General features: G+C 40.1%; 1 protein-coding gene across 1 annotated transcript; it reads left to right on the forward strand.

The window, feature by feature from the left end:
- Positions 1 to 29: 29 nt before the first annotated feature.
- Positions 30 to 27,943, forward strand: LOC115135892 (protein Wnt-11-like). The gene is made up of 6 exons (XM_029671061.2): positions 30 to 226; positions 2,514 to 2,709; positions 5,006 to 5,250; positions 7,187 to 7,464; positions 9,390 to 9,682; positions 24,672 to 27,943. Exons 2-6 carry the CDS (start codon positions 2,627 to 2,629, stop codon positions 24,844 to 24,846), a joined length of 1,074 nt encoding a protein of 357 aa, XP_029526921.1. The 5' UTR covers positions 30 to 226; positions 2,514 to 2,626; the 3' UTR covers positions 24,847 to 27,943.

Raw genomic sequence — 27,943 nt, forward strand, 5'->3', positions numbered from 1 at the left:
GAGGCTGCCCAACTGCCAAGAGTCAGACACATTCAGCAGCTCGAGACACACCACACCGAAGAACCTGCGAGAGAAGAGAGCCGCTGCTGCTGGGGAGTAAACGATGCTTTCCTCTTTTTGGGATTCATTCGAATTACGAAATTGTGGATTTATACGTGTTTGTGGAAGATATTGAATTCAAAAGGATATTAGGCTACACGGAATTGATACTTAATCATCATTAAAGGTGAGGAGCAATGACATACTGTTTCATCACATGACTATCATAGTCTAAAGTTATCGATAACATGCTTCTTTTTGTTGTTGTTTTAAATCTTGTTTTAAGTTAGGCTATTTAAAGCTTATATTTGATCAAGTTCTACTCTTGTAGTTTGGATAGATTGTATTCAATATATTGTTGGAATAACGACTCGACAGGCCACTTCATGATGTTGAACGTGACTCAAAGTATTTGCATTTGAACTTTAACTTCATTTGATTTGCCTCGCAAAAAAAAGCTCAGACGAAAAAGCTATGACGAAGGCCTTGAGGCCGATAAGTAGAGCTTAATAAAGAACAGTGATACTAGCAAGAGCAGTGTGCGGGTTTCTCTTTCCTTCCATGTTATTCAATTGTTAACATGCACCTGCAACAAAGATAACTCAGCTGTGCAAGTGCCTTTTTGAATTGTCCTCCCGTCCCCACAGGGACTGAATAGAAGGCTTAGAAACAAGAAGACAGCTTCAAACATGCATTCATGTGGGAAATTGAAAGAGAACGATGTGGAAAAAAGTTCCACCGCTTTAGGTTGAGTGGCTGACATGGCTAATAGATGGAATTTAATTGATATTTGTTGAAGATAATCATGGAAAAACAAATAATTTAATTGACAGTTCACCCCACACAAATCCCAATTTAAGCTCTGCATGTATAGAGAAGTTTCCCTCGCATAAACCCAATGCACTTTATGTAAACATTTAATGGGAGCTCGAGATTAATATAACTAGGCTACTAACTAGCTACCACAACTGTAGGGGTCGGGTAGTGAAATGTTAATGTCAATGTTAAAGAAATGTTGACAATGTAGAATCGGATTTTCTTCTCTAGTCTAAATTTATGGTTGATTGCTAGCGCGTATAGGCTACCACATGCGTTTTAGTTTAAATGTCCTACGTGTCTTGTTACGCTCCTGTACAGCATATAGTCCTAACCCAATTTAGATGACAACTCGAAACGGGTCTATACACTTGGATGGATCATCATTACACACATGGTTAATGATGCTTGTGAATATTTGGCCCTGGTGATAATATTGACATATGTCTTATTGTTTGTGGTTATAAGAATTATTAAGCAACTACTCTTCCCACTGTAAATATCACTACAATCAGTAGTGTTTTGTTTTATGCATAGATGTAAAGCTCTGAGATTCACATGGACAATAAAAGGCCCTATCTGATGCAGGTAATGCCATGTAGGCCTAAAAACCTTGTCTGCTGGAGGCTATAGGTTTACTGTGCTGGTTTGTTGTAGCCTTCCACTGATCATCCTAATATCTAAAATTCCTTCTGAGATTTCTCCAAAGTTAAGAATAAATTACAGTCAATTTGTGGTTATATCCTACCTAGCCTAAGTTACATTTTAATTGCTCATTTGTAAAAACAAAACATATATATACAGGATATTTAGTGCAGAATTGGTCGTAGTTGGGCATTATTTGTGGGAGGGTAACACTTTTGGGAAGGTAACCTTTTATCAATTGTGAGAATTTTGTGAGAATTTTTCAGAGAATTTTTGAGATTCTGTCAACTTTCGGGAGAGTTTATGTAATTTACATGATCAGCGTTTCCCAAAAGGATCATTGAAATTTATGAGCAAACTCAGCAAAGTTTATGTGCTGCTATAAACTTTGCTATGCTGAATATGTGTCTTGGTGTTGTTGCAGTGGGAAAGAGGATTCCATAATTAATACATTTATTGAAATAGAGTTTTAGATTTCTCTATTACTTTGACACTATATTTAAAAAAAATGTGACAATAAATAAAACCAATATAGTATAGATGATCTTTTGTTTTGAATATTTGCTGTGGAATGTTGCTTTAAAGTAACTGTCCAGTGTTTCCAGATTTGTATAAATATGACCTATAATTAATGACAATATGAGTAAAATAGTTTTCCCTCCGAATTTTTTGTCATTAATTATGTTAAAATGAAGTTTTTCTGTGTGGGAATGGTGTGGGCATATTCTGGTCATTCAAAATATTCACGCAAATAGACCGCTGATAGGCCAGCTCATCCTCCTCAGGAGGATGACATAATCCTCAATGAGGAAATAGAACAATATTATGTCTGGTCGAGATACAAGTTTGAGGTGTTTTTTCTTCTTCTCCAATTTATGCTTTGGCCACATATATGAGTATAGGAGGAGTCAACAACATTATTTGGATATGAGTTAACAGAATATTAACTTTTAAATGTGAGATTCTCACTGGAGGTGCATTTTAATGGTGCATTTTTCTATTCCACCAAACAGGGGATAGAGGGTGAGACGGTGCCATGACAGTTGACTTGTGATTGCATCTAGAAGAGCCTAGAAGCCAACATTCACCTGCATTACCGTCATCTCTAAGTTGGAACATTATCATCATGAAGAAAATGTCTAACACCCTCCCGCTCTGTCTGCTTACCATTCTGCTGTTGTCCCAGATCTGCTCCGGTATCAAATGGCTGTAAGGACCTTTTCTTTCCTTATTTTTGTGTCTGCATTTTCCTTTATTGTGCACAATGTTGTACAGAAGATGGGGCTCTCCTAATCCTTCTAATTTTTTACTGTATTGCTTCTTAAACTGTTATAGAAAATAACAGAATATAATTGAACTTTATTGTCCATCTGAAGATGACATTTTTTGCCATATTGTCTATGTGGGTAAAAAGAAAGACAGGTTGTGTGTTTTAGTTTGAGTACTGAGATTAAATGAGGTTCACAATTTGTTGCCTGGTGAATGTTAATAAGAAGATTTGAACTGGAATTAGAGATCGGAAAATTAATGCTCTACAGTGGGGATGGGCAACTGGCGGATCAATTTCCAAAAACGAGAAAAAGAATAATAATATATATACACTACATAACCAAAAGTATGTGGACACCTGCTCGTTGAATTAATATGGAGTTGGTCTGCATAGCCAGGCACTAAAATAGAACTAAGTTCTGCAAGTCCCACCTCTCCCATCTCCTCATTGGTTTTTAGGAGCATATATCCATGTGGGTGATTGAAAGATGAACTGAGGTCCACACTCCAGTCCAGTCAGTGGTGGTAATGCACCTTAAAGTTTCCAACCGCCATATAAAGTCCAAAGAAGAAGCCTGAACGAGGATATATTAGAAACAAACTTGGTTTACCCTCAGAGTTCGTTTAGATATTTCAACCTGTGTGTCCTGATCGCATCTGGTGTGGGTGGACAAAATTAACATGCACATTGAAGCACGTGCGCGCCCGGTCTAGTCAGAATGTTATGCTGAAACAGGAAAGAGCCTTCCCCAAACTGTTGCCAGAAAGCACTCGCCGGTCCCGTTTTGTGAGCTTGTGTGGCGTACCACTTTACAGCTGAGCCATTGTTGCTCCTAGACGTTTCCACTTCATAATAACAGCACTTACAGTTGACCAGGGAAAGGTGGCATCCTATGACTTTTGCCACGTTGAAAGTCACTGAGCTCTTCAGTAAGGCCATTCTAATGCCAATGTTTGTCTGTGAATATTACATGGCTGTGTGCTCGATTTTATACACCTGTCAGCAACGGGTGTGGCTGAAATAACCGAATCCACTAATTTGAAGGGGTGTCGACATACTTTTGTATATATATATACTGTACCAGTCAAAAGTTTTGGCACACCTACTCATTCCAGGGTTTTTCTTTATCAAAACTATGAAATAACACATATGGAATCATGTAATAACCAAAAAAGTGTTAAAACAATTCAAAATATATTTTATATTTGAGATTCTTCAAACCCTTTGCATTGATGACAGCTTTGCACACTCTTCTTAAGTGATTTTGGTACATATTTGTATTCTGTTCACAGATGAATGGCCATTTTAAGCCTGCACATGATTTGGAATGGTTATTTAGCATCTGTAGCATCTGAAAGCTATATGAGTAAGTTGTTAATATTTCTCTAGGCTATAACCGTTGAGCAGAAAATGTGCCTCAGAGAGAGAGAGAGAGAGTGAGATTGGGGATTGCATGACATTGTACTAAATCCTATCGTAGAAAGGGTCTCTCCCAGCCTTGATATTGCTACAGGGCCTGGATGTGAACCAGATGGGACCATAAACACTTGTGAGCGCTGGGTTACTAGGAGCACAGGGGTGTCGCAGTTTACCATTAGGCATGGAGTGGCCGCCCCTTCCTCCTAATCCCAAACAGGCCAAGGTGCATGAGGCATTGGCTGGTTCTCACAGAACTCTCTCTCCCTCGCAGTGCTCCTGCAAGACATAGAAAACAAAGATCAGGAACTGACTGACTGACCAGGTTCTCTGGTGGATTTTCTATGAACTAATCTTCTATTCAGTCTAAGTGAAAACAAAGTATGTGTGCCCCCCTTTTAGATTTCCATATTCAGATGACTTATGTCAGAGTAAAGTCTCGGGTGGAATAAAATCCTTTAAACCAATGAAGAGTGTAAATGATGATAGATTAATAGATGTAGCGCCGTCAGATTTGGCTTTTTGCCTATGATGAATAAATTGTTTGGCATGTTCTGGAACCTCCTCTAGTGAACTGAATCAGGAGAATAACCTGATGCCAAGCTGTGGTCTATTATGTTTTACCTGTTCGTGATTTTTGAGAGATTTCCATGGGCATTTCCATTGTATCTCCTAAGTCAAGTGGTTCAAATGCCAAAAATGTTCCCCATTCCAAACAGCTCTCATTGTGTTTGAATGGTTGAAAACATGTGGCTCAGTATATGGCACAAGTAAGAAAATGACATTGTATTGGCTTTTGCATGTCTGTTTCTGTTCCAGGGCCCTATCACACACACCTGTGTCCTTACACATCAACCAGACCCACCACTGCAAGCTGCTGCCGGGCCTCGTGTCCTCACAAGCCCAGCTGTGTCGGAGCAACCTGGAGCTCATGCAGACCATCATCGCTGCAGCTCGCGAGGTCAAGAAGACCTGCCAGAAGACCTTCGCTGACATGCGCTGGAACTGTTCCTCTATTGAAATCCCCAGTGACTCCTCGAGGTATCGACCGGACCTTGACAGAGGTAGGCCTACTGGTCACAATCTATTATTTATGGTGGTTAGAACTAGGCGTAAAATACGGAAAATCAACTCCAGAATACTGGAGTAAACTATGTGAAGATCTATTGACTGAAATGGTGGTGTGAGATCCATTGTGCTCGGTGTGCGAACTATACGCTTTTTTCAAACAAACTAGGAGTGATCTTCTCTGACCAAATGATTAGCACAGCAGAAACTCTGTGTCCTTGGTGGGATTCAAAAATCGAACCTAAGTGTCGCTGGAGATTATTTACAAGAGAGAGTTTAAAGCTTTAATTATCGTCCTTGGTGGTCTTTTGTGCTCTGAGGGCAGAGCTCACTGTGACAAGCAAAGGATACCATTCTTCTTTGTGTCCCCTTGAAAGAAAGAAAATCATCCGCTATCACCCTACCCACTCACCTCCATAATATCTGTGCTACAAAGTTCTTCTCTTTAAATTCCAAGTACTTGATGTAGTTGTCTTCATAGCTTAGATACAGATAATCTTCAAACGTATCTGTAACTTGTGACACTTTGTCTTTTGTGTGTATTTAGTATTTTTTTGTTATAATATTTTATGTACACTTTATGTACACACTTTCCCTGTATGTCCTTCTTGCCAGGTCGCCCCCTCACAAATGAGGTTTTAACCTCAATGGATCTTAACTGGTTAAATAAAGGTTCATTTAAAAAATAAAAATAGTAGTGCCTTTTCTGTTGCACAATAGATTCCACTATGTAAGAGATAGTATTGAGTTGGACAGTGACTATTAGAAGGGATCTAGATATCTTTTTTTTGTGGCATCTCATCCTTCGCAGTTTTAAATCCTTTTTACAGCATACATTACCTAAATACATCTGTCTTTCTATAGTAAAGCATGATGTGAAATATTGCCAGCGATCTCTGCGGAACATACTTCTTATGAATAGGCAGGCTCTTAGTTGCTCCCTTCAGTACAAAGCATTAGTAATGTGCCTACATTTTTTCTATCGATCCTCATTTCATTAAATGCACACTCCTTGCAGTGTTTTGAGAGTCTTTCCGTGTTCTGGACTTGTACCTTGACGGGTTCATTTCCATTGCCAAAAGGATCTTTGCTGAGCCAGACAGAACCAATGCCAGTTCCAGTTTTACTGAGTTTGGGTGAAGATGTAAAAACCCCACAACAAAGAGCTGGCTTCTAATCAAAGGTTTAGTGAGATAGCTCCACGATGATGCGCCTCAGGAGAAGACAGGCTCCATCTGTCAACTGTTAGACCAGTCTTAAGAAGCCCCTGGCAGACTCTAGACGAATGCTCTTCTTCATACAGGGATGTCTTTGATGGCCTGAATGGTTCTTTCTTCCTGTCTCCTACCTCCATCATCCAGCATTGACATATATGCCATCTGTGTGTACACACTTCATTACCTATACATTGAGTGTACGAAACATTAGGAGGTCAAGTTGGCTGGATGTGCTTTGGGTGGTGGACCATTCTTGATACACACGGGAAACTGTTGATTTGAAAAACCCAGCAGTGGTTCAGTTCCTGACACACTCAAACCGGTACTCTGTTTAAAGGCACACATACACAATCTATATCTCAATTGTCCGAAGGCTTAAAAATCATTCTTTAACCTGTCTCCTCCCCTTCATCTACATTGATTGAAGTGGATTTTACAAGTGATATCAATAAGGGATCATAGCTTTCACCTGGATTCACCTGGTCAGTCTGTCATGGAAAGAGCATGTTCCTAATGTTTTGTCCACTCACTTTATAACATCCATATTATTCACTCTGGCTGTATAACCATATATGTCTAGTGACTATGTCATGTTACCCTCACTAAGGGTACAGGTTAGGGTTAAATGAAGGTTACATGAATGAAAAACAATAACAGTTAATCTACAGAAGTCAGTTCCCTCACTTACAAGGATTTGTCTTGTTGTTCTCAACAGGCACAAGGGAGTCAGCGTTCGTGTACGCCCTGTCTGCGGCAGCCATCAGCCACACCATCGCGCGGGCGTGCACATCGGGGGACCTGCGGCTGTGTTCATGTGGCCCCATCCCCGGAGAGATCCCTGAGCCAGGCTACCGCTGGGGTGGCTGTGCAGACAACCTGCACTACGGCCTGGTCATGGGCTCCAAGTTCTCTGACGCCCCCATGAAGATGAAGAAGGCAGGCTCCCACGCCAACAAGCTGATGCACCTGCACAACAGTGAAGTGGGGAGACAGGTAGTTACACACGCAGATCACGGATATACTCACTGTTTATGCTAATCAGATATAGTAGTAGTAGTATTAGTGGTAGTGGTAGTGGTAGTAGTAGTAGTAGTAGTAGAAGTAGGGGTAGTGGTAGTGGTAATAGTAGTGGTGGTAGTGGTAGTAGTGGTAGTGGTAGTAATGGTAGTAGTGGTAGAAGTAGTGGTAGTAGTGGTAGTGGTAGTGGTAGTAATGGTAGTAGTGGTAGAAGTAGTGGTAGTAGTGGTAGTGGTATTAGTGGTAGTGGTAGTAGTGTTAGTGGTAGTGGTGGTGGTGGTAGTGGTAGTGGTAGTGGTAGTGGTAGTAGTAGTGGTGGTAGTAGTGTCAGTGGTAGTAGTGGTAGTGGTAGTAATGGTAGTAGTGGTAGTAGTGGTAGTAATGGTAGTAGTAGTAGAAGTAGTGGTAGTAGTGGTAGTGGTATTAGTGGTAGTGGCAGTAGTGTTAGTGGTAGTGGTGGTGGTGGTGGTGGTAGTTGGAGTAGTGATAGTGGTTTTAGTTGTAGTGGTAGCGGTGGTAGTGGTAGTGGTAGTAATAGTAGTAGTAGTAGTAGTAACAGCAGTCTGGATTGAAAGAGGGATATATGAATATACGGGTGGACATATGAGTAGGGCTCTGGCGGTCATGCCATTTTGTCAACAGGTGATGGTAAAGAAAATACATTAATACAACCACTACCTTCAAAAAAACTGTTTTAAGCAATGAGCCTGATGCAACAGATGAGAATGTTTAGCTTAAAATGTTGATAAACTATTAGGCTATTTCTTAACATTATAAGCTCAGCAAATGCTCACACTGCAGTAGACTATAAGCGCGAATGTTCCATTAGCAGGAAAACACCATTCTCAAAAGTGACCACAAATGTGATAATGTATGTATTTATTTGATTATAAAGGTGCATTTTTATGGTGAAAGTTATCTTCCCCAAACTCACCCGCTGCGTATGTATTCCCTTTAGGCTCTACACCCGTTATAAAGCGGATTAATGTGCTTTATTTTAAGAAGTTATTTGGCCACTTCAGTTGTGATACAAACCTTATCAAAATATATAGGCCTATGGGCTAGGCTACATGTAGTGTGCGACTATGATTTGAAAAAGTCGCAAAAAAATGTATGCGCTGCTTGCCTTAAGCTGGGATTCATTCACACGTGATAATATATCATTCATAAGTGATAGGCTAACATTGTCACCCATCACACTATTCTTGATTTAATCTTGTCTTTACATATACTAAATAATATATGTGTGAAATTAGTTTTGATTTAGAATGGACCATTATCATGCACCTGTCTTCAAACAGGGGCTGCAGAAAAAAATACGTCATCTTTGCACTTAAATAGAGAATGGAGGACGCTTTTCACGTGGTTCATTTTCATGCCAGCCAGGTAGGCTATACTCCTGTTGTAAAGATAAGCAATGTGCTTACTACTAGGAAAGTAGAGAAATAAATATAGTATGCCATACCTATAGAAAGCTGATAGGATCCTCCTCTTTTTAATAGAAATGTTGCTCAACGTGAGCTAATGGGCTCTAATGAAGAGTTTGATTAGATTTTCGATGACATTTGCATTGATGTCAGAGTGATTAGAGGGACAATAGAGTGCGGAGTACCAGGCAGTTAGCAAGTTTGGTAGGCTACTAATGACCATCAGCAGCATCAGAGCTTGGAAAAGCCAAGTTACCCTGACTAAACGGTCAGGTGGAATTGGACTGCCGTCATGACTCCTGACCAGCGGTGTGGTGGTAATACGGTCACCGTAACAGCCCTACATATGAGCATGTACATTTATAACTCTTGTAATTTATAATGCCTTTGGAGAATATTTTACGTATTTTCTGCCATAGCATCAGCCTCAGTAGTAACAGTGTTTGACATTCACATCCTCTATTTCTCCCCCAGGCCCTGAGGGATGCGCTGGTGATGAAATGTAAGTGTCATGGTGTGTCTGGCTCTTGCTCCATACGGACCTGCTGGAGAGGCCTGCAGGACCTGAAGGATATCGCCATGGACCTGAAGACCAAGTACCTGTCAGCCACCAAGGTGGTGCACAGACCCATGGGTACGCGCAAGCAGCTGGTCCCCAAGGACATCGACATCAGGCCCGTTAGGGAGAACGAGCTGGTTTACTTGCAGAGCTCCCCAGACTTCTGCGCCAAGAACGACAAGCTCGGCTCCATTGGCACCCAGGACAGGTGAGACTGTTACAGTGTGTGTGTGTGTGTGTGTGTGTGTGTGTGTGTGTGTGTGTGTGTGTGTGTGTGTGTGTGTGTGTGTGTGTGTGTGTGTGTGTGTGTGTGTGTGTGTGTGTGTGTGTGTGTGTGTGTGTGTGTGTGTGCCTTATGTTCATAAAAGCAGGGTGTGATGGGTGGCACATTGTGGAAGTATATACCGTATAAAATCAGAGGTCCTCTTTTGAAAAACTCTAGATACTCAGTTTACTGGCCTGGCTCTGTCTGGACCAATCCTGTTTGTTTTCTCAAGCGAGTAGTTTGTCCAGGATGTTGATTTAATTAGCTACCACCCACTCTGGTGGCAGACACCATTTTGTTTTAAGAATCTCTGACAAAGAAAGTGGTCCCGGAGATTAGCCTGTCTGTGGTATGTCTGAGCACGTGTCCCTGACATGACCGTTGTGACTTGGGCCCTTGTGTTGCAATCAGACAAGGGTGAGTAATGCGGTTATTCTTAGGGCCTGAGTGCATTCAGCTGATATCGATATGAGAGGTAATGGTCCCCAAAGATAGAATAAGACTCTCTATTCATCTGAAGTGTTTTATTAGGAATTAGAAACTGGTTGGTCCGAGCCCTGAATGCTGATTGGCTGACAGCCGTGATATATCAGACCATATTCCACAGGTATGACAAAACATTTATTTATACTACTCTAATTACGTTGGTAACCAGTCTATAATAGCAATAAGGCACCTCGGGGGTTTGTGGTAAGTGGCCAATATACCACGGCTAAGGCCTGTATCCAGGCACTCCGCGTTGAGTCATGCATAAGAACAGCCTTGGCCATATACCACACCCCCTCGGGCTTTATTGCTTAAATGTATGCTGCATGTTGTTGGTCTGACAACTGTGAGAACTTAGCGGAAAGTAATGGACGTTTTCTTCGTCTGAGGTAAGGGCCAGATATAGAGAGAGGTCTGGGCACCACCCTTCTACAAAAATGTGCTAGCCATCTTTGGCAGCCTAGTGGATTTTCTGCCTTTCGCATGGGTATCCATTTTAGCAGCATATTCCTGAATCTCTGCTATTTGGTTTTGGACTGCAGAAGATGTATTACAAATGTAAAAAAGGAGTAGGTTTTTGTGGTCTGCAGCTCTTGGAGCTGGAAATGCAGACTAACATATGTGGACCATTGAAAACAGTTAATACAAATGTGTCTTTACTGTTCCTGGAGCCAGCTACAGTCCAAATGTCAAGTGTCATGTGCCTAGCCCTGAGCTACTGAGCAGCAGGCCACTTAACAGATACTGTAACCTGAAGACATATTGCGCGTCCTTTATGCCGATTCTTAAGGCACCATCAGCCAAATCAAATCAAATCAAATGTATTTATATAGCCCTTCGTACATCAGCTGATATCTCAAAGTGCTGTACAGAAACCCAGCCTAAAACCCCAAACAGCAAGCAATGCAGGTGTAGAAGCACGGTGGCTAGGAAAAACTCCCTAGAAAGGCCAAAACCTAGGAAGAAACCTAGAGAGGAACCAGGCTATGTAGGGTGGCCAGTCCTCTTCTGGCTGTGCCAGGTGGAGATTGTAACAGAACATGGCCAAGATGTTCAAATGTTCATAAATGACCAGCATGGTCAAATAATAATAATCACAGGCAGAACAGTTGAAACTGGAGCAGCAGCACGGCCAGGTGGACTGGGGACAGCAAGGAGTCATCATGTCAGGTAGTCCTGTGGCATGGTCCTAGGGCTCAGGTCCTCTGAGAGAGAGAAAGAAAGAGAGAAAGAGAGAATTAGAGAGAGCATACTTAAATTCACACAGGACACCGGATAGGACAGGAGAAGTACTCCAGATATAACAAACTGACCCTAGCCCCCGACACATAAACTACTGCAGCATAGATACTGGAGGATGAGACAGGAGGGGTCAGGAGACACTGTGGCCCCATCCGATGACACCCCCGGACAGGGCCAAACAGGAAGGATATAACCCCACCCACTTTGCCAAAGCACAGCCCCCACATCACTAGAGGGATATCGTCAACCACCAATTTACCATCCTGAGACAAGGCCGAGTATAGCCCACAAAGATCTCCACCACGGCACTACCCAAGGGGGGGCGCCAACCCAGACAGGAAGATCACATCAGTGACTCAACCCACTCAAGTGACGCACCCCTCCTAGGGACGGTATGAAAGAGCCCTAGTAAGCCAGTGACTCAGCCCCTGTAATAGGGTTATAGGCAGAGAATCCCAGTGGAAAGAGGGGAACCGGCCAGGCAGAGACAGCAAGGGCGGTTCGTTGCTCCAGAGCCTTTCTGTTCACCTTCACACTCCTGGGCCAGACTACACTCAATCATATGACCCACTGAAGAGATGAGTCTTCAGTAAAGACTTAAAGGTTGAGACCGAGTTTGCGTCTCTCACATGGGTAGGCAGACCATTCCATAAAAATGGAGCTCTATAGGAGAAAGCCCTGCCTCCAGCTGTTTGCTTAGAAATTCTAGGGACAATTAGGAGGCCTGCGTCTTGTGACCGTAGCGTACATGTAGGTATGTACGGAAGGACCAAATCAGAGAGATAGGTAGGAGCAAGCCCATGTAATGCTTTGTAGGTTAGCAGTAAAACCTTGAAATCAGCCCTTGCCTTGACAGGAAGCCAGTGTAGGGAGGCTAGCACTGGAGTAATATGATCAAATTTTTTGGTTCTAGTCAGGATTCTCGCAGCCGTATTTAGCACTAACTGACGTTTATTTAGTGCTTTATCCGGGTAGCCGGAAAGTAGAGCATTGCAGTAGTCTAAACTAGAAGTGACAAAAGCATGGATACATTTTTCTGCATCATTTTTGGATAGAAAGTTTCTGATTTTTGCAATGTTACGTAGATGGAAAAAAGCTGTCCTTGAAACAGTCTTGATATGTTCTTCAAAAGAGAGATCAGGGTCCAGAGTAACGCCGAGTTCCTTCACAGTTTTATTTGAGACGACTGTACAACCATTAAGATTAATTGTCAGATTCAACAGAAGATCTCTTTGTTTCTTGGGACCTAGAACAAGCATCTCTGTTTTGTCCGAGTTTAAAAGTAGAAAGTTTGCAGCCATCCACTTCCTTATGTCTACAACACATGCTTGTAGCGAGGGCAATTTTGGGGCTTCACCATGTTTCATTGAAATGTACAGCTGTGTGTCATCCGCATAGCAGTGAAAGTTAACATCATGTTTTCGAATGACATCCCCAAGAGGTAAAATATATAGTGAAAACAATAGTGGTCCTAAAACGGAACCTTGAGGAACACCGAAATTTACAGTTGATTTGTCAGAGGACAAACCATTCACAGAGACAAACGGATATCTTTCCGACAGATAAGATCTAAACCAGGCCATAACTTGTCTATGTAGACCAATTTGGGTTTCCAATTTCTCCAAAAGAATGTGGTGATCGATGGTATCAAAAGCAGCACTAAGGTCTAGGAGCACGAGGACAGATGCAGAGCCTCGGTCTCATGCCATTAAAAGGTCATTTACCACCTTCACAAGTGCAGGCTCAGTGCTATGATGGGGTCTAAAACCAGACTGAAGCATTTCATATACATTGTTTGTCTTCAGGAAGGCAGTAAGTTGCTGCTGATAGTTTTTTAAAACATTTTCTGGGTCAAGGTTTGGCTTTTTCAAGAGATGCTTTATTACTGCCACTTTTAGGGAGTTTGGTACACATCCGGTGGATAGAGAGCCGTTTATTATGTTCAACATAGGAGGGCCAAGCACAGGAAGCAGCTCTTTCAGTAGTTTAGTTGGAATAGGGTCCAGTATGCAGCTTGAAGGTTAAGAGGCCATGATTATTTTCATCATTGTGTCAAGAGATATAGTACTAAAACACCTGAGTGTCTCTCTTGATCCTAGGTCCTGGCAGGGGTGTGCAGACTCAGGAAAACTGAGCTTTGAAGGAATACGCAGATTTAAAGAGTCCGTAATTTGTTTTCTAATAATCATGATCTTTCCTCAAAGAAGTTTATGAATGTATTACTGCTGAAGTGAAAACCATCCTCTCTTGGGGAATGCTGCTTTTTAGTTAGCTTTTTGACAGTATCAAAAAGGAATTTCGGATTGTTCTTATTTTCCTCAATTATGTTGGAAAAATAGGATGATCGAGGAGCAGTAAGGGCTCTTCGATACTGCACGGTACTGTCTTTCCAAGCTAGTCGGAAGACTTCCAGTTTGGTGTGACGCCATTTCCGTTCCAATTTTCTGGAAGCTTGCTTCAGAGCTCAGGTATTTTCTGTATACCAGGGAGCTAGTTTCTTATGAGAAATGTTTTTAGTTTTTAGGGGTGCAACTGCATCTAGGGTATTGCGCAAGGTTAAATTGAGTTCCTCAGTTAGGTGGTTAACTGATTTCCGTCCTCTGGCGTCCTTGGTTAGACAGAGGGAGTCTGGAAGGACATCAAGGAATCTTTGTGTTGTCTGTGAATTTATAGCATGACTTTTGATGTTCCTTGGTTGGGGTCTGAGGAGATTATTTGTTGCAATTGCAAATGTAAAAAATGGTGGTCCGATAGTCCAGGATTATGAGGAAAAACATTAAGATCCACAACATTTTTTCCATGGGACAAAACTAGGTCCAGAGTATGACTGTGACAGTGAGTAGGTCCAGAGACATGTTGGACAAACCCACTGAGTCGATGATGGCTCCGAAAGCCTTTTGGAGTGGGTCTGTGGACTTTTCCATGTGAATATTAAAGTCACCAAAGATTAGAATATTATCTGCTATGACTACAAGGTCTGATAGGAATTCAGGAAACTCAATGAGGAACGCTGTATATGGCCCAGGAGTCCTGTAAACAGTAGCTATAAAAAGTGATTGAGTAGGCTGCATAGATTTCATGACTAGAAGCTCAAAAGACGATGCACGGGGGGATATGGTCACTAGTGTAGTCAGGAGCTGAGGCCTCATTTAACACAGTAAATTTATCAGGCTTAAGCCATGTTTCAGTCAGGCCAATCACATCAAGATTATGATCAGTGATTAGTTAATTGACTATAATTGTCTTTGAAGTAAGGGATCTAACATTAAGTAGCCCTATTTTGAGATGTGAGGTATCATGATCTCTTTCAATAATGGCAGGAATGGAGGAGGTCTTTATCCTAGTGAGATAAAGTGAGATCCCACCGCCATGTTTAATTTTTCCCAACCTATGTCGAAGCACAGACACGGTCTCAATGGGGATAGCTGAGCTGACTACACTGACTGTGCTAGTGGCAGACTCCACTATGCTGGCAGGCTGGCTAACAGCCTGCTGCCTGGCCTGCACCCTATTTCATTGTGGAGCTAGAGGAGTTAGAGCCCTGTCTATGTTGGTAGATAAGATGAGAGCACCCCTCCAGCTAGGATGGAGTCCATCACTCCTCAGCAGGTCAGGCTTGGTCCTGTTTGTGGGTGAGTCCCAGAAAGAGGGCCAATTACCTACAAATTCTATCTTTTTGGGAGGGGCAGAAAACACTTTTCAACCAGCGATTGAGTTGTGAGACTCTGCTGTAGAGCTCATCACTCCCCCTAACTGGGAGGGAGCCAGAGACAATTACTCGATGCCGACACATCTTTCTAGCTGATTTACACGCTGAAGCTATGTTGCGCTTGGTGATCTCTGACTGTTTCATCCTAACATCGTTGGTGCCGACGTGGATAACAATATCTCTATACTCTCTACACTCGCCAGTTTTAGTTTTAGCCAGCACCATCTTCAGATTAGCCTTAACATCGGTAGCCCTGCCCCCGGGTAAACAGTGTATGATCGCTGGATGATTTGTTTTAAGTCTAATACTGCGGGTAATGGAGTCGCCAATGACTAGAGTTTTCAATTTGTCAGAGCTAATGGTGGGAAGCTTCGGCGTCTCAGACCCCGTAAAGGGAGGGGTAGAGACAAGAGAAGGCTCGGCCTCTGACTCCTGCAATCGTTGGTGGCAGTCTGCAAGGGGACGTGTGCCACTGATGTGCCGTGTGGTGTGTGCTTCCAAGAGGGTCCCAGAGTTCTAGGGATGTTTTAACCGCCCTACCCCACACCTCCTCCTCGCCATCACATGGCCTCATCACAGCATTATACTCCTCACCCACACGATCCCTAGACACTCCACAAGAGCTAGTGGGATACCCTGACGGAGCCATATTCAGTGGTGCACACTTCAGGATGGCCTTATCTGTGTTTACTCTTCAAGTGAATTCTAATCTCACTACTCCTCGCCATGGATAGCTTTGACCCCATTGACAGTTGTGTAAAGTACTTAAGTATAAATACTTTAAAGTACTATTTAAGTAGTTTACTATTTATATTTTTTACTACTTTTACTTCGCTTAAGAAAATATTGTACTTTTTTCTCCATACATTGTCCTTGACACCAAAAAGTACTCGTTACATTTTGAACGCTTAGCAGGACAAATAGTCAAAATTGTCAAATTCACACACTTATCAACCGGACATCCCTGGTCATCCCTACTGCCTTTGATCTGGTGGACTCACTAAACACACATGCTTCATTTGTAAATTATGTCTGAATGTTGGAGTGCGCCGTGGCTTTCCGTAAAAAAGAAGAAAAAAAAGAAAATGTGCCATCTGTTTTGCTTAATATTAGGAATTTGAAATGATTTATACTTTTACCTTTGATACTTAAATATATTTTAAACCAAATACTTAGACTTTTATTCAAGTAGAATTTTACTGGGTGACTTTTACTTTTACTTGAGTCACTTTCTATTAAGGTATCTCTTAAGTATGACCGTTGGGTACTTTTTCCACCACTGCCCTTTGATAATACCTGGAGTGGAGTAGCAGCAAACTTGAAGCCTACTCAGTTAGGGACAGAAATGTTGGACGCCTCTTCTGTAGAAAGCTGTCTTTTACAAGTGTCCTATAGTGACGTTGTTTGTGGGATTAGAATGTGTTCTGTAATAATAGGAAATGCATAACAAGTTACATTTCAATAATATCCCCGGAGCTGAGGGATGATCAGTGTCTCAAATGCAACAAGCACTGTGGGTCTTGCGTGTGACGGCACCATCGAAGGATGTGTTTTAATTCAGAATGAGATTAGTAGCTCTGACTGTGATTGACAGCTGTGTGAGAGTGATGTGGAGTTAACAGACTGTGCTGTCCTTTTGATCCATTAACTTGCACCAGATAGGACAGATTTTCCCTGACAAAACAAATCTGTGTAGAGCTATTGTTAATTGTTCCATCCCAAAGGCCATTATTGTAAGGATGGGAGAGCATAATATACAAGGAAATTCTCAAAGCTGCTAATGAGAACCTTGACGACCTTGAACCCAGCCGGGGGGGATTCCGGTGGGGTGCCCCCACCCAGGCAGTGGCAGTGCTGGCAACAGTAGCTGCAGTAACACATGGGGAGGGAGTCACACTCGGACATTCAGAGAGGGGGCATATTATTGTGGCCATGGTGCCACAAAATCAAAGGTCTGACTGCACGGAGAGATGCTTAGAATATGATCACTACGGGGGAACATGTTGTGGGTGTTTCAGGGGAAAGGAGTATATCTGACCTCCATCACCTAGGACCTGACAATGGTTAATCAAATCTCCCCATTTCTTTGCTCAGTTTTGCAGGCCTTCTCATACAACTGCAACTGTATATGCATTCGTAAATCAAGACCTTTCTTGAGTTGGGCTCTAGGATAGTGCAACTGTTGAGTCTATGGTTGTTGTGGGGGAAAGGGGTTGAGTGTGTATGAGTGTGTATGAGTGTGTGTGTATCCCAACTGTTGCGAGGGAGTAAAAGATGTTAGGGACAATATAGGATGAATCACAATAATTGTTTGGTAAAATAATAATTGCTTGCGATAATGTAATTTTGGTAATGGCGAGACTGGTGAGAGGTAAAAATCCTTTGCATAAATTACCTACATTACTACAAACATTAATAGCTAATTATGGAAAATAAGATAAACATGATTTTTTAAATATATATACAGTATGTATATACATTTTTTTAATGGCTATATATAATACAAATCAAGGTGAGGGCGATGGAAATGCATTTGGCGGTTGATTTGCTCTATTCTGTGGGTGGCACTGTGTGTTCTTTTCGAAGGATGGGTCCCTGTGTCTTCAGGGCCATGGGATCTAGAGGAGCGGGGGTGGTCTGCCAGGCATTGGGATGACAACCCAACTCGGGATGAGGAGGGGTTTTAGTGGGTGGAATAGTGGGGACCAATTGGAGGTTTACTTAGCAGCAATGCAAATATCCTGGTACAGCTATATTGACACCCAATCATCATGTTCGTTTTTAATGGTACGTTTACAGACATATATTTTGATAAATATAATTGAAACTTGTGTCTCATTATGGTAAGTGGTGAAATAAGTATAGCCAGTTATAATTGTAATGGCTTAGCAGATACTACGAAAAGACAATCAGTATTTACCTGGCTAAAAGAGAAGGAATATAATATCTATTGTTTACAGGAAACTCATTCAACAATTTTAGATGAAGTTTTGGGGAAAAAGGACTGGGGGGAAATATATTTCTCCCATGGGAAAGAAACTCAAAAGGGGTGATGATATTAATTAACAGTCATTTTGATCTAAATGTGCAAATTGTCCAAACAGATTATCAAGGTAGATGGATCATTTTAAATATGTTATTGGACAATAAACAGATATGGCTTATTAACCTATACGGTCCAAATAATGATAATCCAAGCTTCTTTGAAAATATTTATAAGAATTTATCAACTCTACAAGCAACACTAGACTATATTATTATGGTGGGAGATAGTAATACCGTTTTCAATACCTCTATGGAAGGAAATCACACTACAAACTATCACCCTCAGGCACTTAAGGAAATCATGAATGTCATGGATATATTGGAATTAGTGGATATATGGAGACGTAAATACCCTGACCTAGTGAGATATACATGGCAGAGGCTTTATCAAGCTAGTCGTCTTGATTACTTTCTTATGCCATTCTCTCTGGCACCAAACGTTTAAAAAGTGTCGATAGGGGACAGAATGCGGTCGGATCATCACATAATTAGCATATATATGTTACTCTTACAGAATTTCCACGTGGGCGAGGATATTGGAAATTTAATCAAAGCCTACTGGATGATAACTTGTGTATAACTAGCACAGAATAATTTATAATGGACTTTTCCCAACATAACATAGGTACAGCAGATCCCTTTATTGTATGGGACACTTTTAAGTGTGCATTTAGAGGCCATGCAATTCAGTACTCATCTATAAAACAAATGCAATTTAGAGATAAAGAGTCCATAATAACAAAGGAAATAGAGGGACTAACAGTGCAGGCAGATAGCAATAAAAACGGTACCATAGAGGCACAGAATAAGTTTAGAGGAAAAACAAAAAGAAATGGAGGAACTTTTTCAAGAAAGATCCAGTGTAATATATTATAAAATAAAGCAAACTGGATGGAATATGGGGATAAATGCACCAATTTTTTTTTCAATCTTCAACATAGAAATGCTACCCCCAAAAATGTATTGAAACTTGTTACAGATGATGTAGTCATGCATGATTCACCGAACAATATTTTGAAAGAGGAAGTAAAGTACTTTAAGAATATGTTTTCGTTTCAGTCTCTTCCATCTCCACCAATCAAAGCTAATTGTATGGATTTGTTTCCTATTAATAATGTAAAATTAACATCTGTACAGAAAGACTCATGTGAAGACCAAATTACAGAGGAGGAACTTCATGATGCAATTAAAGCCTTTAAGTCTGGGAAAACTCCAGGTCTGGATGGCATAGAAGTGGAAGAATAACAAACTTTTTTTATATACTCATAGGACCATTATTAGCATGTTTTAACCACTCCTATATAAATGGTAGATTATCGGACACGCAACAAGAAGGTCTGATTTCATTGTTACTGAAACAGGATTCAAGTGGTATATACTGTATAAAGATCCAGTCCATTAAAAAAAATGGAGGCCTCTTACACTTCAGTGTTGTGATGCAAAAGATTATAGCTAAATGATTGGCGCATGGAATTAAAAAGGTATTGTCAGATATTATTAATCCTAATCAGACGGGTTTTTTACATGGTTGATACATTGGAGATAATATAAGACAAATACTGGGAACAATAGAATACTATGAAATATCGGGGAAACCAGTCCTCGTTTTCATAGCTGATAAAGTACAACTGGAGTTTATATATAAAGGCCTAGAATATTTCAATTTTGTAGAATCTCTTATAAAATTGGTTAAAGTTATGTGTAAGATAGTAAATAATGACTACATGTCGGAAAGTTTTAAACTGTCAAGAGGAGTAAAACAAGGTTGTCCACTATCGGCATATCTATTTATTATTGCCATCGAAATGTTAGCTGTTAAAATTAGATCTAACAATAATATTAAGGGTTTAGAAATCTGTGGCTTAAAAACAAAGGTGTCATGGTACGCTGATGATTTATGTTTTCTTTTATAACCACAGTTAGAATCCCTCCACAGCCTCATAGAGGATCTAGATACTTTTGCTAACCTCTCTGGATTAGAACCAAATTATGATAAGTGTACTATATTATGTATTGGATCACAAAAAATGCAACTTTTACATTACCGTGTAGTTTACCAATAAAATGGTCTGACAGGGATGTGGACATACTCGGTGTACATATCCCGAAAGAAAGAAATAATCTAACTCCACTATATTTTAATAGAAAGTTAGCAAAAATAGATAAGCTCTTCCTACCATGGAAAGGAAAATACCTGTCTATTTGTGGAAAAATCTCCATGATTAACTCTTTAGTCATATCACAGTTTATCTATTTGCTTATGGTTTTGCCTACACCTAGTGACCTGCTTTTAAAATTATATGAACAAAAAATATTCAATTTTATTTGGAATGGCAAGCCAGACAAAATTAAACTGGTCTATTTATGTAGCGAATATGAATTTGGAGGGCAGAAATGATTAAATATAAAAGCATTAGACCTCTCACTAAAGGCATCAGTCATACAAAATTAATACTTAAATATGAAATGGTTCTCAAGTAAATTAGTAAGAATGTCACACCCCATGTTCAAGAATGGCCTTTTTTCCCTTTATTCAGATTACAACTGCTCACATTTGATTATTTGAAAATGAAATCCTCTCTACAAAATATTGTTCTTTTTTAAACAAGCCTTAGAAAGTTGGTTGCATTTTCAGTTTAATCCACTTGAAAGGACAGAACAAAAAATACAAAAAATATTGTGGTTAAACTCAAATATACTAATTGATAGAAAGAATGTATTTTTTGATAAAAAAAGTTTTACTTTTTGTAAATTATATCATTAACAGGACTGGTGGAGTTATGTCACACATGCAGCTAACACAGACATGTGGAAATGTCTGCTCTACCCAAAATTACAACCAACTAATTGCAGCATTACCACAAAAATGAAAGAGGCAAGTAGAAGGGGGAAAGAGTAAGGAACTTGTCTGTCGACCCTGCATTAAAGACCATAAATGGTTAAAGAAAATTGTGATAAATAAAAATATATACCAATTTAATTTAAGGACCAAGAAATTGACAGCTGTGCCATATAAATTGCAAAATAGTTTGGGAGAGATATTCGAGATATTCGATACCGATTCCATGGCACATGGTTCATGAATTCACATAGTTCATGAAAACAACGCCGGATTCAAAACTTCAAATTTAAATTATTATTCAAAATTCTTGCAACCAATATAATGTTATATACATGGGGGATACAATCTTCCCAGTTCTGCAGAATTTGCTGTGAGGAGGCAGAGTCATTAGATAATTTATTTTGGTACTGTCCATATGTAGCTCGTTTTTGGTCACAGGTCCAGGAATGGCTGAAGAATTGCAACATTTACCTAGAACTAACGCTGCAGATAGCAATACTGGGTGATTTGAAAAGTCATAGTCAATCGATCAATAATACAATAATTATTTTAGCAAAAATGTTTATCTTTAATTTACAGTCTGTAGAAGCTATGAGATTAGAAAGGTTCAGTACTTTTCTGAAGAATCACAGCACAGTTGAAAAATATATGGCAAATAGAAATCCAAAATGGATGGTGTTAAGAGAAAGATGGGAGGGGTTGAATGAAGCTGAAGGTTGGGACTAATAACAACAAGATAACCAATGTAAAACATACAGGGTCTGTAAAATGTGTATAGGTTCAGAAATTTTGAAATAGCACAGTTACAAATAGAAATCAAACTGGATGGACATCAGAAATAGAGGAAGGAGTAAAAACAATATATATATAACTATTGTAAAATAGAATGTAGATTGTGTCTGTAAATGTGTATGATACGTATAAACTGAAGGTAGAAGCCTAAGTGTTATTGTTTATTAGTTTACTTCAATTGTGGGAGGGGTGGTAGGGTTTGCGGGGAATAATAAAGGTATATTCTAAAAAAAAGTGTGCATATGTATGTATGTATGTATGTATATATGAATGTGTATGTATGTACAGTTGAAGTCAGAAGTTTACATACACCTTAGCCAAAAACATGTTAACTCAGTTTTAAATTCCTGACATTTAATCCTCATAAAAATGACCATGGCCAATTAGGATCACCACTTTATTTTAAGAATGTGAAATGTCAGAATAATAGTAGAGAGAATTATTAATTTCAGCTTTTATTTCTTTCATCACATTCCCAGTGAGTCAGAAGTTTAAATGCACTCAATTAGTATTTGGTTGCATTGCCTTTAAATGGTTTACCTTTGGTCAAACGGTTTGGGTGTTCTTCCACAAGCTTCCCACAATAAGTTGGGTGAATTTTGGTCCATTCCTCCTGACAGAGCTGGTGTAACTGAGTCAGGTTTGTAGGCCTCCTTGCTCGCACACGTTTTTTCAGTTCTGCCCACACATTTTCTATAGGATTGAGGTCAGGGCTTTGTGATGGACACTCCAATATCTTGACTTTGTTGTATTTAAGCCATTTTGCCACAACTTTGGAAGTATGCTTGGGGTCATTGTTCATTTGGAAGACCCATTTGCGACCAAGCTTTAACTTCCTGACTGATGTCTTGAGATGTTGCTTCAATATATCCACATAATCGTCTTTGCTCATGTTGCCATCTATTTTGTGAAATGCACCAGTCCCTCCTGCAGCAATGCACCCCCACAACATGATGCTGCCAACGGTTGGGATGGTGTTCTTCGGCTTGCAAGCCTCCACCTTTTTTCCTCCAAACATAATGATGGTCATTATGGCCAAACAGTTCCATTTTTGTTTCATCAGAGGACCAGAGGACATTTCGCAAAAAGTACGATCTTTGCCCCCATGTGCAGTTGCAAACCATAGTCTGGCTTTTTTTATGCTGGTTTTGGAGCAGTGGCTTCTTCCTTGCTGAACGGCCTTTGAGGTTATGTCGATATAAGACTCGTTTTACTGTGGATATAGATACTTTTTTACCTGTTTCCTCCAGCATCTTCACAAGGTCCTTTGCTGTTGTTCTACGATTGATTTGCACTTTTTGCACCAAAGTATGTTCATCTCTAGGAGACAGAACGCGTCTCCTTCCTGAGTGGTATGATGGCTGTGTGGTCCCATGGTGTTTATACTTGCGTGCTATTGTTTGTACAAATGAACGTTGTACCTCCAGGCGTTTGGAAATTGCTCCCAAGGATGAACCAGACTTGTGGAGGTCTACAATTTATTTTTCTGAGGTCTTGGTTGATTTATTTTGATTTTCCCATGATGTCAAGCAGTCACTGAGTTTGAAGGTAGGCCTTGAAATACATCCACAGGTACACCTCCAATTGACTGAAATGATATCAAGTAGCCTATCAGTTGCATCTAAAGCCATGACATAATTTTCTGGAATTTTCCAAGTTATTTAAAGGCACAGTTCACTTAGTGTATGTTAACTTCTGACCCCCTGGAATTGTGATAAATAAATAATTATCTGTCTGCAAACAATTGTTGGAAAAATTACTTGTGTCATGCACAAAGTACATGTCCTAACCAACTTGCCAAACTATAGTTTGTTAACAAGAATTTTGTGGAGTGGTTGAAAAACTAGATTTAATGACTCCAAGCTAAGTGTATGTAAACGTCCGACTTCAACTGTATGTGTATGTGTATGAATGTTTACATATATATATATATTTGGGTATGTATGTGTATGTACTGTATGCACTGCATGTATGTATATGGATATATATATTTACCCCAAAATTATATGGGGGATTGGTAATGATTTAGACAATTACATTGATGGAAGCAACAATCTATCCTCAATATTAAAGCTGATCCACCCCCTAAAAATAAACAAAAAAGAAAAAGGTAAAAAGAAAATAAATAAAGGAGTCTGTCCTACATATTCCAATGACTCACCCTCCCTCCCTCCTTCCCTCCCTCCCCCCTCCCTACCCACCACCCCTTCCCTCCTTTTCCCTCTGTGTCAGCAGCCTTCAGCCATCCTCTTAGTGTCTCTGTCTCCCACCATGCTGGCCATTAACACTCTGCTATTATAAATCAATGCAATTATGTGGAGAGGGTTAAATAGAGGGAGGGCTCCCCTGTATATTCACTCTGATTTATGATAGAGCTATTTTCTGCTCACTTAAGATGCCCCTGGGCTTAAGAAATTAAAGGGTCCCAAGCAAAGCATCTGCTGCCCTCAGACAAAACACGTGGAAGAATGTTTGGGTGAATGCACAATAAGCATTTGTCAAGCTCTCCCTTTTAAATACATTTGTGAGGCTTGGGTTGGACTTTTTGGGGTTGATATTTGAGAGAGGAACTATTCTAAGATCAATGAGGTTTTTTGAGCGGGGAATTCATTGGAGAGACCATGTGTATCTGTGTATGTGTAAGTGCGTGTGTGTAAATATGTTAGGGACCTTGAGGGCTTTCCATTGGCCAAAATGTATTACCGGTGTATAGAATGGTTTGTTTCTCTGTCATTTGTTTTGGGGCAGACAGTGTCATTTATGGATGCAAAAAAGGATTAAACATAATTTTAACTTGCTCTCTCTGTCCATTCCAGGCAGTGCAACAAGACGTCCATCGGCAGCGACAGCTGCGACCTGATGTGCTGTGGGCGAGGCTACAACCCCTACACAGAGAAGCTGGTGGAACGCTGCCACTGCAAGTACCACTGGTGCTGCTATGTCACATGTAAGAAGTGTGAGAGGATTGTGGAGAGATACGTCTGCAAATGAGTCCATGTTGTCTACTTCATCCATCCAGTCTCTGGGCTGGGGCACAGATAACCAAAGCACTACGTTTCCAAGATGGCTTACTTTTGTCTTAAGCTTTAGCATGTATATTTTGACAAGAAACAGTTTATTTTTGTTCATAATTCTTTATTAAACTCTGACCCACAAGCTGGACTAAAAAGTTAAACATTTTTACGAACGTGGACAAATGGGTGTTGTGACAATGCCTATCGGTTTACGTGAAGACCACCGTCCTCAAGGGTTTTTTCTTTCCTTACACTTTCCTTACACTTGCTATACTTGGATATCAAAAGTATATTTTCATATACCTTTATTAAAATAAATGATATTGGATGTTTGTTTTTTGTACTTCTGGTCACGCTCTGATGTTGACGTTCACCGTATCCACGGAGTTCAAAGGGTTCTGAAGGATCCATCTTTTTTATTGCTCAAATGATACTTGTTTTTTCAAGAGAGAAAGACACGCAAAGAAAGAGAGGAAAAAGGTACAAAACACACAAAGGGAACTTCAAGTACTTTCAGTCATGGAACTTTTTTAGTAACTGGTGTTGAACTGTGGACACTTGAACTCGAATGGGGACTCGCCTGCAGACAGGAAGTTCTGTGTGCATCCTCAGAAAAAGGAAAAATAACTCCCAGTGTTAGAAACAGCACATCATCCCTATAATGTCTGACATGCAGGTAGTCCAAAGCCTAACGCTCAGAGCATGTGAACAGAACACATCGGTCTCATATAATCCTGTGTTATTATGAACCACTCTTGAGTGGATGTACATACTGTCTTTTTGTATGCTGAATTAAATAATTAAATATTTATAAACTAATTAAAGAATCTTTACCAAGCTCGTTAAAAATTTCCCAAGACCGCACATTTACCAGCATCATCATCATCATGGTGAAAAACTTGTTGGTCATTTAGAAAAAACTTGTCAAGAGAACTCCATAATCTCACAAATTGATGTTTTTGGAATAGACTAGCTATATTTCTTCCCCTCGAAGCATTACTGTTTTAATCTCCAAGTGTTAAGAAAATAAACATTTCACACAATCATCTGTGAACCTATGATAAATGAACACACTTGTGATGCGTTGTAGTGTTTCATCTCAAGGCCAATTGGGATCAACCTCTCAATTACAAAATACCTGGGAAACTGTTTGTTTGGACATTCCTCACTGTCACAAAGACCATTGTAAGAAAGCTTTAATTCTATCACAGGTTTAGCCTAACGCTCATATGAATTAGGTGAGATCTTGGAAGTGGTTAAACCTCCAATAAAAAAACAAAATAAATCTAATTTATTTGAATACAAAGGGTTAGGTTGTTACTAAAAGGAAGTATTACCCTCTGACCAAACCTTGTGTTGCCTTGTGGTTCTCATGATTCTTAACAGACACAAATAGCTAGTGAGGGCTTGAAGCTAAGCATCTTGGCCAATGCTGTGCTCTGACACATTGAGGCTCCAACCTGCACAAGCCGAACATAATGTACCACTATTGACCTAGCCTGCCCATGGGGGCACAGATGCTGCCAATACAGCTACAGCAATATAGAACAGCAGGGGAAGTATGTTTAATAGAACGCAATCATTGGTACATGAGCTTTTTGGAGGCCTTTTATGAGCTCGGTTTGTGTTTGCAGCGGTCAATAGTTGCTAACAAATTGGTTGATAGGCATGTTTTAACTGATTAAAGTCTTTCTATTTGAGGAATTATGAGAAATGTACAGCGGAGTGGATTCCAGATACACTGGCGTGTTTGAGTGGTAAGGCGAAAGTAGCCGACTGTAAACGGAAGTTGACAGTAAAGTCAGGGGAGGTACAAATGCACCGACAGCAAGTTGGACAACTTCTGCTGTTTCTAGGAAATGTTACAATGGGAGACATGGCAGGGTAGCCTAGTGGTTAGAGCGGTGGACTAGCAACTGGAAGGTTGCAAGTTCAAACCCCCCAGCCGACAAGGTACAAATCTGTCGTTCTGCCCCTGAACAGGCAGTTAACCCACTGTTCCTAGGCCGTCATTGAAAATAAGAATTTGTTCTTAACTGACTTGCCTAGTTAAATAAAGGAAAAATAAAAATTGCCTTTGTTATTTTCGATAAAGGTGATGTTATCAAAATTACACTTCTACCCAAAGCTAAACATGATCAACATGTTCTAAAGAATTCATATTTTGATGATAAGGAAATAAGATACCATGCCAAGCTCTTTCTAACATTCACAGGACTTGTTTTGTATTTTTGTGATGGTTTTCTCATAATATTAGCAGGTAGTGAGTGCACAGGCTGCTAGAATGAGAACATACAGAGCCCTCTGTAATTATTGGCACAGTGAAGCATTTTGTCTTCTTTTGGTTCTGTACTACAGCACTTTAGATTTGAAATTATACGGCGATGAGGTTAAAGTGCAGACTGTCAGCTTTAATTTCAGGTTATTTTCATCCATATCGGGTCAACCGTTTAGGAATTACAGCAAAGCTATCAACAAGGCAAGGGGTGAATACATTGATGTGTCTGAAATATAAAATATTTGTTTAAGACTTTTTTGGTTACTACATGATTCCAAATGTGTTATTTCATAGTTTTGACGTCTTCACTACTATTCTACAATGTAGAAAATAGTAAAAAATAAAGAAAAACCCTTGAATGACTAGGTGTGTCCAAACTTTTGACTAACACGCAATGATTGCATCAAGCTTGTGACACTACAAATTTGTTGGATGCATTTGCTGTTTGTTCTGGTTGTGTTTCAGATCATTTTGTGCCCAATAGAAATTAATAGTAAATAATGTATTGTGACACTTTGGAATCATTTACATTGTAAATAAGAATAGCATATGTTTCTAAACACTTCTAAACATGTACATTAATGTGGATGCTAGCATGATTACGGATAGTCCTGAAATGAATCGTCAATAATGATGAGTGAGAAAGTTACAGACGCACAAATATCATACCCACCAAAAAATGCTAGCCTCCCCTGTTACTTGCCATTACTTCATGCCTTGTACCTTCCTCATTATTATTTGTGATTGTGCAACATGGAATTATAACAGATGTGATTAAATGGAGTCCACAAAGATT

Source organism: Oncorhynchus nerka, linkage group LG10 (assembly GCF_034236695.1).
Source record: "Oncorhynchus nerka isolate Pitt River linkage group LG10, Oner_Uvic_2.0, whole genome shotgun sequence".
Taxonomy (NCBI): domain Eukaryota; kingdom Metazoa; phylum Chordata; class Actinopteri; order Salmoniformes; family Salmonidae; genus Oncorhynchus; species Oncorhynchus nerka.